This window comes from Homarus americanus, unplaced genomic scaffold (genome assembly GCF_018991925.1).
Source record: "Homarus americanus isolate GMGI-L3 unplaced genomic scaffold, GMGI_Hamer_2.0 scaffold4896, whole genome shotgun sequence".
NCBI classification, from domain to species: domain Eukaryota; kingdom Metazoa; phylum Arthropoda; class Malacostraca; order Decapoda; family Nephropidae; genus Homarus; species Homarus americanus.
The window spans coordinates 10,667,599-10,679,212 of NW_024749657.1; the positions used below are offsets into that span (position 1 = coordinate 10,667,599).

The 11,614-nt window shown below is 42.0% G+C and overlaps 1 protein-coding gene across 1 annotated transcript; it reads right to left on the reverse strand.

Moving 5' to 3' along the window:
- Positions 1–204: 204 nt before the first annotated feature.
- On the reverse strand, positions 205–10,593 carry LOC121853516 (protein ZBED8-like). The gene is made up of 6 exons (XM_042347668.1): positions 10,445–10,593; positions 3,189–3,294; positions 2,032–2,841; positions 1,543–1,892; positions 1,203–1,445; positions 205–340 (listed from the first exon to the last, which is right to left on the reverse strand). The coding sequence occupies exons 1-6, from the start codon at positions 10,591–10,593 to the stop codon at positions 205–207; spliced, it is 1,794 nt and encodes a 597-aa protein (XP_042203602.1).
- Positions 10,594–11,614: the final 1,021 nt, after the last annotated feature.

The following is an 11,614-nucleotide window of genomic DNA, read 5'->3' on the forward strand; positions in this document are numbered from 1 at the left end:
CTCGAGATAGGTAAACATTGGTTTGGAAATAGAGTAATGGACGAGTGGAACTAGTTACCAAACATCACCATTAATTCGAATACGCTGGATAGCTTCAAACATAGGTTGGATGGATATATGAGCGATAGGAGTTGGGTGTAAATGGGACTGCCCAGTATGGGCCAATAGGCCCGCTACAATTTTCTCCATTCTTTTGTTCTTAATTTAGTCGGCGGAGTGGACATCCAGTACCGGATGAAGGGACTTTTCAAGATAAGACAATTCCAGGCAGGAACAAAGGAATCGGCAGCTTCCATTACCGAACTTCAGTGTATAGACGAACTGACCCTCGTCGCTCGCACTGAACGCGATATACATGAGATCCTGAACACTTACGCAGATGAGTATGCACACTTCGGCCTTGCGGTGAATGCATTAAGACTCAGATTCTCCTTCAGCCTGCCCCTGGTTCAACCACACCTCCACCATCCATCCAGTTTAATGGTAACTACCCTCTAATGCAGTGGTTCTTAACCTTTTTTGTGTCACGGACCCCTTTGAGAATCTGGTGAAAGCTATGGACCCCCTCCCTAGAAAAGTGCACATAAGCTCATAAACACAACTTTGCATGCAATGAATATACAGGGTGTCCCATAAATTTCCATACATAGGAAAAATAAATTTTATATGAAAATCCATTTTTATTTATATAATATGCTCTACATGACTACCATTCTGTTGAAAACACTCTTCAATGCGTGTCCTCCACTGCTGAAGAACACGTTCAAGCACAGCTGGAGTTATGCTTGTAATGGCGTTGGTGATACGTTGTATGGAAACTTATGGGACACCCTATACTTTATTTTATTGAAAATTCATTGCCTCATACAGTGTATGACATACACAAAGTATAAATAAAGTAAACAATCTTAACAATGAATTATGTTTCACACTTCTTATGCAAAAATTAATGGCCACTCGATACAAAAGTGAAATACAATCATCTTGTGCAAATTAAACAAAACAAAACTTTAATTCTGCTGAAAAGTTCATTTCAATGAGAAGGTTGTTGTTGTTTGGCTTGAATAAGAAGATGAAACTGTGGAGTGTTCTTTGACAAGGTAACACGCATGTCATCTTTGACATCCAATCGATTTCGACTTTTCGTTTTGATAGAAACAAGTGCTGAAAACCCTGACTCACAAAGGTATGTAGTAGCAAACGGAATCAGAGCACCCATAGCTCGCTTTACCAGACGAGGGTAGGCTTGTGTCAACGCACACCAGAATTCTCCAAGGCTCTTTGAGTTGAATTCATTTCGTAACATTTCCTTTGTCTTCAGGTCAATGAGGTCATCTTTGGCAAGGTCTTCATCACTCATACAGTCTATGTCAGCAAGGAAAGGATTACGAATCCATGTTTCAACTTTAACGTCACCTGAGCAGAAGTAACCTTTGAAAAGAGTTCTGCAGAGTATCCAGATGTCTGCAGAATTCTGCCTGCAGAGAAATTGACAGGGCCTTGTCACTCTCGATTCCATCCTGCAGAAGCACTTCCTCTAACAATGGAAAGTTTGCATAGTTGTCTGCCTCCAACATCCTCTTCCACAGTGGGAGCTTGGCCGGAAAAGCTTGCTGTCTTTCAGTAGCATCTATAATGGTGACTTTAGGGCCGTGAATCGCAAGATTCACCTCATTCATATGGCCAAAAATATCCGCCAAGTAGGCCAAGCCATGAATGAACTCCTCACTGTCAAACTGTTCTGAGAGTGAGCTTTCTTTTTCTCTCAAAAAAAGTGAAACTTCTGCTCGAAGTTCAATCAAGCGCTTCAAGATTTGCCCTCTGGAAAGCCAGCGAACTTCTGTGTGGTAGAGAAGAACTTCATATTCTGCTCCCATTTCTTGACGAAACCTCTTGAAAACGTGATGGTTCACAGCCCTGGCTCTGATGAAGTTGACGACTTTCACGCCAGTAGACAAGACTTCTTTCAGAATTGCTGGCAGTCTTTGACGCCAATGCATGCCGATGTTGAAAACAATGGGTCACGATGACCTGAGGAGCTTCTTTCTTCACCAAAGTAGCAAATCCAGATGGGTTGCCAAGCATCGCAGGTGCTCCATCTGTGCACAGAGTACCAAGATTTTTCTTCCAGTCGAAGTTTTGCTTGGCAAAGAAACTATTCACCATTTCTAAGGTGTCGATGGCCTTTGTAGTTTCCAAAAGGGGCTCACAAAATATGAATTCTTCTTTGATGGCATCAGCATGCATATAACGGACGAAAACCAGGAGCTGGCTGCACTGAGAGACGTCAGTAGTTTCATTCAGTTGCATGCTGAACAGAAATGACGTAGCTGCCAATTCTTCCATTACTTGCTTCAGAATATTAGAAGAAATGTCAACAATTCTAGAGTGGATGACGTCATTTGACAAAGGCACTGCTGCAATTTTCTTCCTCTGCTCCAAGCCACAAACCAGCTCGACCATTTCCAGGGCACATGGCTTTACCAAGGTCTCTCCAAACGTATGTGGCTTCTTTTGCTTGGCAATGCGATAAGCAACCTTGTAGGATGCTTCAAGACAAGGCTTTTGTGTTGGGGCAAATCCAAGTTTTGGTAAAGTTCCAGCTTTCTCAAATCGAGCCTTCTTTGCACGAAATAGATCAACACTGCCCGATGCATTTTCAGGATGGACAGACATGAGGTGCTCCTTCAGCTTTGTTGGCTTCATGCTTCCATTGGCAAGAACCTTGCCACACAGGAAACACTGCGGCTTTTGTGTCCTATCACGTTCAGCGATGAAAGTAAAACCAAAGGATAAGTAAGCTTCGTTGTACTTCCTTTTATTTGACATTTCCAAATTGAGCTAGGCCTGCAAAACAAAAAAAATTATGTAATTTATATGGAGAGCAATAACTAATGAACACAAATTAATAAGCGCGACAGATCGACCGGCAGAAAGACAGGTCGACAGATAGACAGGCATTATTATGGATTTCTCAAGGTTCCCCTCAGAAAATATATGAATGATACTGACTGATGACTTCGTGTTTTCCTGCCCTACTGACGCACCCAGACCCTAACTTTATCCATTCTCTCTCTATTTATGCATCCCTACTCTAACTACGTGCACCCAGTCCCTAACTTTCACCAATAAATAATAACAGACTTGTTGTAAATAATGGATAAAACAAATAAATACAGCGCACCAACCTGTTTTGGTTTTTCACAACACTCGCACGCGCCTTTCTCCACATGCACCCACATACGCACAAACACATATTCACACACTGTACTCCCATCACTCTTCAGCCACACTCTGAAATTGTGGTCAGAAGGCGGTCGGAGGTCTCCAACCTCGGCTGGTACAGCTGTAGTAATAATAACTAAGGCCCTCTTTCGCTATCTTCACCAAAAATATAACAAGAGGTAATTGAATATATTTAGGAAAAAGTATGTGTTTGAAGATACTATGGCCCTCAGTTAAGCCTTACCAGTATATAAGAAGCTTCCCAAGCCGTGATAAACCGTGGAAAATGAGAAATAAGCACTTAATGTGGAGTGGCTCAAGATGGCGGTTGTGCAGAGAACGATGCTACCAATTTAAATGGTAAACATGGGCGCCATCAGAGACGTGGTCAGCGCTATAAGCAGTGGCAGGGTACGTTTTCTTTAATTTCTTTCAATGGGCAACTATTCTAGAAGTCAAAACCTGACGACGATGACGATTGTATGTTACCTGACCGTGTACAGTAGCATCCCATTCCACCCTACAGATTTACTGGTTTTCTTCAATAACCACAAATACATACATAGCATCTGGTATATATTGACAAAAATAGAACAACTTAATATAAAAATATAGTGAATATAAATGTTAAGTTTTTATCTGACCTTCACGAACCCCCTGAAGCCCATCCATGGACCCCAGGTTAAGAACCCCTGCTCTAATGTTACCCACTTTCAGTATCTCGATGAAGGGGCTCAATATCGGATCATATGTGCATCTCAAGCCTTTGGCAGACTCCGTACCCGTGTGTTCAGCTGTAGGGAGCTGGAAATATATACAAAGTTGTACATTTATTGAGCAGTGTTTCTCCTCACCCTGCTATCTGGCAGCGAGACATGGGTCATATACAGGAGGCACTTCAAGGCAATTGAAAATTTTCACTAACGTAGTCTACATTCTATCCTCCGGGTTTGCTGGGAAGACAAGAGAACAAATGCCAGTATTCTCGCTGACGCCAACTACGTTGGACTGGCCATGTTAACAGCATGGACGACAGAACAGTAGACTGCTAAAGCAACTACTTTACAGTCACCTAACGAATGTTAAACGTAACGCTGGCGGGCTACGGAAAAGGTATAGGTATAGTCTTAAGAAAAACCAGAAAAAGTGCCAAATCGACCCCATCACCTGGGAGACGAGCACTCCACACCTTAAGGCTTGGAGGAGCACCACACGAGAAGGTCTCAATACTTTTGAGTTAGCCCGACTGCATACCGAGGCAAAGAAGAGACAGCGCCCCTCCCGCACTAGATGTAGCCCTCCACACATGCAACATTTGTGGACGAGCCTGCCGATCCCGAATTAGCCTTTCGAGTCATACCCGAATCCGAGTAACAACAAAGTAGCAGTAGTGTGTGGAGGGAAGGAAAGAGTGGGGGGAGGGGGGGCTGTGTCTTATTTCTACCTCTAAATTTATATCAAACTAATATTAGTGAAGACTAGAATACTCTTTCAATATACTTCATAAGCGTAAATATTATGTTACGATAATCATTCAACTCATTATAAAGACAAATGCAATCCCCCCATGTTGGACCCAGAGGAGGCTCGCTCACATGCTAAACTCCCATACTACATCAATCAATCTATGAGAGCATAGGTAAACAAAGAAGCATATAAAACATTAACGTTGCTGACACATGTAATAAGTAAAATATTATCAGGTTGCTTTGGGCTACCGGTAGACGAGGTAAAACACTTTGGCTGCCAAGTTCATAACGCTCATGGAATCTTCTAACTGAATCGTTTAATAGACTTTCATAAATGTCATAGTTACGGAATATTATTGAATACAAATTTTCCTACTGCCATGGCTCTGGGAGAGGGGAGGATGAAGGTATAATGAGTTGTGAGGATTGTCTCCAATATTCTAGCAAGTTTTAACAAGACGCAGAGGTCTCCAAACACACTTACTTTTAAAATAAATTTGCCTGTGTGTCTATGAAGTAACTTCCATGGTGTTATGTTGAATAATAATATATTTACCTGTATGGTGCCTTGCTAAACGTGAACCTGCACTGAGCCATAATCAGAGAGGGACCTGTGTGTGGCTACGACTACTGATCAACCTGTAAATAAGAGCAAGCGTAAACCGCTCAATAAATAAACGGAGTAAGCTAACTGTATTAATACTATACCCAAATAGGAAATTCTTGCAACAGGTGGACCTACTGCAAACGGTCTTATCATTGGCATTCAAAAATGTATTATTATTTAAAATAAACGTAGTTTACCTCCTACTTTGTTATGTGTTTTTTTTAAAGTTACATAAGATTAATAATTTGAAGCGTATGTAAATACTGTAGAACCAAATACATCCGTTATTTATTGGGACTTGAACGTCACCCTGTCATAAGAGGACACCATATTGAGACTCCAGTCCGTCCGTCCCCCTTTCACCCCTAGATTACGTGGGAGTTGCATAAACAAAAAAAAATAATATGCATAGAATCACCCCGACCTGTAGAACAAGCTGGCAATACCAGCCTAATGTGCGGTAATACATTCTAAGCATAATTTGTGTTTTGCCTTATGTACTTATATCCTTGTTTAATACATACTGCTTTGTAACTACAGAAGTAACTCGTTAAACCTTTCCCACCCCTTTAGCCCCGAACACCCTCCTCAAGCCCCATAACCCACCATCTGTATGATCTGCATTTGGACTAAAGTATGTCGGAAAATCTCTAAGATTTTAGTGATTGTTCTTCCTACCCTGATATGATAGCGTAAAATACGTTATGTTCTACTCACACAGTTAACGTGTAAGGTAATCTCTTTTATTGCTTCTTACGTCTGGCATGTGATTCTAGTTACTTGTCATCTTAGGTAATGTGTGTTCTGGGCTAACATCATCGTGATTCGCCTTAGTTTAATGTTCACACAAGAGTTGATCAAAGGATAAAAGTTTATTATTAATTCAATGAAAATCGTCGACATTTAAGAAATTACTTTATAACCTTCCACGCTAGTACAATATAATGTATACTGTACGAGGCGATTATTAATAGTAAGGTTTACTTCGCTACTAATGCGTATTTATATATTAATCTCGGTGAAGTGGTATTGAACACTGCGTGGTGGAAGCGTTCTATGACCCCTGACTTGGAGAGTGGAAAACAGTCGAATGACACTGACGGACTCCCAAGGTTTTCATTACCTACCCGAACAACCTAGAGGTAATTAACCCCTGATCCGACTGCACAGTGGGCATTAGAAACACTACCTTAGGGAACCTGTCTTCTTTTTAACCCGTTCACTATTGGATGTAACTTTTAACCCTTTATTGCTCTAACACCATACAATTTTATTCAGCACAGAGAGACCCCTCGTACCCAAGGGTTTAAAAACAGAATATGAAAACAAGGTTAATGTATATGAAATAGGATAACGTTGCGGTCAGTGAGGATGTCCTATATATCACACATTGTTAAAACAGGGTCAGAGGTGGTTAAGGAGGATTATTTCCTGCAGATAAGTGTCTTACATTACTATTGACTGACGCCATAAGATTGTATTTATAAAAGAAGGTACTGTACTATAAAGAGAAGTGTACCCAGCAGCTTGACCGATTACTGTTATCAATTCAATTTCAATTGTTTATTCCTTGATAGAGGAAGCGGGATCCTAGTGCTGTCACTAGGTACCCCTGTATAATGACACCAAAAGCATCTGGCAAGTGTGACAAGTATATACAGTATAAATATTATTAAGGGGCTTACTAAAGCCTAAGGAAGGAAGGATATTCCTTTAACACATAATCAATGTTATTTACAAAATATCTGGCCAGTATGGGGAGGATCATCGTGTCTCCGTCAGGGGGTCGTGGAGTGGTGGTCCAGCAGGCGTCACGGAAGCGTTGTGTGTGGGGACATCTTAGGAGGTAGTGGATAAGGGTGCTGCTGTCGGGTCTTCTGCATAATGCTTACTGTTATCTAAGGATTATTTGCCCCTACCGATTGGGACAGTTTCCCATTGCGCTACTATCGGGTTAACCCTTCGTAGGGCAGCAATTTCTCTCAAATTAATAAAATCATTTGACGTTAGCCAGAATAAAATATCTAAGTCAATGTTTTATCCGCTATCTTCTGCCATCACAGCTGACCTTTTAAAGCCAACGAACCCAACGGACAGGAAAGAGAAAACAGTTAGTATAAGTTACGGAGTGAAATTAAAGAGGATTATTGTAAGTAAGAAGGATAACTGTTACGACCTTTGTCCTCTTAGGTTGTAACAATGCACAAATTCAACTTATCTTTGTATTATTCATAGGGTTGAGTTAACTCTATCATTATGGTTATCTCTGTATCGAAGGTCCAAGCAATAGATCCCACCAAAATCATCACCTCATTCCTATGGGCTATATTGAAAATCATGAAGTACACATATTAACAAATAAACAATAAATATATCAGTTATGTACAAAGATAAAACAAAGACAAACTAAATCTGATCAAACATAAAAAATCCTTATATAATATTTGGTGTTCTTAAAAGTCGAGCAAGGTTTCCACGTTATACCACTATAAATATATAAGAGGAGAGGAGATACTTATCTTATGACTGCCAGCCCAATACTAAAAGCCACCAGGCTCTTGGGAGGTATAACTAAGCGAGCAGAGGCGGGCGGAAATGACGTCGCAAACAAAAGACGTTCACGTTGCGAATCCGCAAACAACCACTGAACGCTCACTCGTTCATAAGTATTCGGAATAATATAATAAACATTACATTGTTTTACTTAACACATAGAAAACAATGTTACATTTCAAGCATAACACATAATATCTAAATTTTAACTGCTTCAGTGTCCACACAACGAATCATTCGAAGTTCATTTGCCTACCAGTAATCTATTCATTGGTTCTTATTTCCGACACTCGTAACAATAACTGATTAAGACATCTTAACTAAAGGATCATTTGGCATAGGCTGGATATTGTTTTCATATGTATTTGTACAATCGTCCCCCTAACGAAATAATGTCACGGTTTTTAATAGGATTTCTTCAAACAGCGGTATCAAACAGGGAGGTACATTGTGGTTATGGGATATTTGTGTTCTCACTCAGGATGGGATGGAGAAAGGAAACTCACAATGTGCTCTCTGTATACATGTTGTATTGGATGTACAATGGAGCTTGGTGCTGGGAAGGCAGCATGGTTACAAGCGTGATGTAGAGAGAGCTGGTTGGTGAGGATGCTCAGAGGAGGACAGCTTGTGGGTCGCCATGCTCGCCGACGGGAGCGAGGACCGCCAGGCAGGCGGAGGAGGAGGAGGTGTTGCTGGTAGGTAGAAAGAGAGCGGTCACCACGAGGTCAGGTCTTAAATAGCGGAGGTAGGCGTGGCTTAGTAGTTGACCTCCGTCATGTAAGGCGGCGCTGGTTGACCCAGACCACGAGGCATACACTGGGGAATTCGCGGGATCGGCTACTCAGCGACAAACAGCGTTTGTAGGGGAGAAATCTACTACAATACTCCCTCCTTCCCTCCAGGCGGTGTAAGAGACTTGTTGTCTGCAGGGTTGCATGGCACATGTGAGGCAGAACGGGCGGTGCATGCCACATGTGAGCCATAACGGCGATGGCGTGGATGAGCCGGCAGCTGGAGGAGACAACTGTCTAGATTCACAATATCTGTGGGAGTAGAGAGGGAGAAAAAGGGTGTGTGGAGGCGATGAATGTTGTGCTTCCCTCACGGCAGGTACAGAGTCGTCAGATGCGCCTGCTGGGGTGTGTGGGCCTGGGTCAGGAGCAGGGGCTGTGTCAGCAGAAGCGGATGAGGGCTCGTGACAGCAGCTGGGTCCACGACAGCAGCAGGGTGCAGGACAGTAGCAGGGAGTACCTGAGGGAGAAAAGAGGGGTGTGTGGGTCCGCACTCAGGCGCATGGGCCGGGTCGGGAGCAGGGGCTGCGTCAGCAGAAGCGGCAGGGGGTACTGCTGGGCTGGGGGCGGCGTCTGAGGCAGGACGGGTGTGCTGGGGTCGGTAGGATGTGGTGCTTGGGCAGGAAGAGGAGCTGGTGTCTGCTTAGAGAAGCAGTGCTGCTCTATGGTGTTTAACCTGCGGTGTAGAGACTGTAGCTGTAGAGCCAATGATATCTGCTTCTGGGTGGATAAGCCAGTCTTCCATGTTGCTTGAAGACTGGGAGCGTGATCTGTTTCTCCTCCATCCTGTGTGAGTGCGAATCTCCGGGGGTCACCATTTGTGGGGTTATGGGATATTTGTGTTCTCACTCAGGATGGGATGGAGAAAGGAAACTCACAATGTGCTCTCTGTATACATGTTGTATTGGATGTACAATGCAGCTTGGTGCTGGGAAGGCAGCATGGTTACAAGCGTGATGTACAGAGCTGGTTGGTGAGGATGCTCAGAGGAGGACAGCTTGTGGATCGCCATACTCGCCGACGGGAGCGAGGACCGCCAGGCAGGCGGAGGAGGAAGAGTTGCTGGCTGGTTGGTGTAGGTAGAAAGAGAGCGGTCACCACGAGGTCAGGTCTTAAATAGCGGAGGTAGGCGTGGCTTAGTAGTTGACCTCCGTCATGTAAGGCGGCGCTGGTTGACCCAGACCACGAGGCATACACTGGGGAATTCGCGGGGTCGGCTACCCAGCTACAAACAGCATTTGTAGGGGAGAAATCCACTACAGTACTACCGCCTGGGAAGATATTTGGAAGCATAATGTGTTGTCTAATGGTAGACCCTGCTGCCATATGTGACCAAGTCCCAGGTTGCTGATCTGACTTTCTGCCTCATTTACACACAATTGCAGGGTTTCAATTGTTTCTCTTACTATTGACAACACAACATACATACTGTATATTGTTTCTCACACTTGATATATTTTTTCGTGTGTATTTAGTTGTGGATATTTTTAGTATTTTTATTTTTGGGTTATAATTTGTATCTATTTTTATTAATTATTATTAAATAATAATAATATATAATAATAATAATAAGAATATTATTATTATTATTATTATTATTATTATTATTATTATTATTATTATTACTACTACTATTATTATTATTATTATCATTATTATTATTATTATTATATTTTCGCCCCCCAGGCCTTGATGTGGGTCAGTGACCTGTGCTCGGGTGGGCTAATCCCCGCAAAAAAAAAAAAAAACACACACAGGTACCTGGCAACTTAGAGGGAGCCCAGCGAATGACTGACCTTGACGGACTGACCGCCGACCATTGCGCGACTGCAGCAGCGTCACTGCGACCAGTGGGCTTAACGCCGTTGTTATAAGATGGCATATTAACGAACTCCTGAGCCAATTTTCTCGCTACCAAGCTATTTTTTCTCTGGCATTCCCTCATATTTGTGCAGGCAAAAGGCTTCAAGACAGGTAGCATTAGAAAATGAGTTATATCCCAATCCCAAGCTTGAAAGATGCGCGCAGAAATAGACAACCAGAGATGATACAGCAGCACAAGCCTATAACACTTATAGTGTTCCACATGACTTATTTCCTTACTTAGTGTTATTATTTTTTAGAACAACATGAAAGGCGTTTGTTACTCTGAAATGACCTTTGTACTGGGCCCAAATTCTTAAAATTCAGTTGATAATTGTAATTAATGATGCTTGAAATATTTTAACGAACTGAAAATATTTAAAATGTCTTTTATGCCGTGTTCATACATTTTAATTCTAAGAGCGTGGCCCTGTAGACCGTCAAGAGGGAGGTTATCAAATTAGGCCACCTGAACTAATCTCCTGTGCTGGTGCGTGTATTGTGTCCCGGCGAGATTTGAGGCCAGGGTCGCAAACTGCTATCCCATGATGATACAGCCGGCTTACCCTACTTTTCGTATTTTTTCGCGGGGTAATATGTAGTCCTTTAAAAGCTTTTAATATCGTCTTAGGTCAACTAACAAGCTACTATGTAAAATGAAACCAAGAAAAAAAAGGCAACTCGTTTGACCCAAGGCCATCAAGAGTTTGTAAAAAACAAACCCTTATTGTGTATAGTTATACCCAACACTGAATCAGCCTTTATTGGACAGACAAATTACTGCAATTAATTAATTCCTAGGTGTTACCTCCTTTCTGAAGCAGGTAAAGCGAGAGTGTATTATTATTATTATTATTATTATTATTATTATTATTATTATTATTATTATTATTATTATTATTTTACAAGGATTAGCCCACCTTGGCATAGATCACGGACTCACATCATGGCCTGGGGCGAAAATGTAAAATCAATAACAGTGCAATATCATGTATCACACTCTTGAGTCACTCACTCTTGCAGCAATGAAAGAAATATGTTATGATCTTGTTTACCAACACTTGATACACTGTCACACACTATGGGAGGCCTCTGGCTCTACA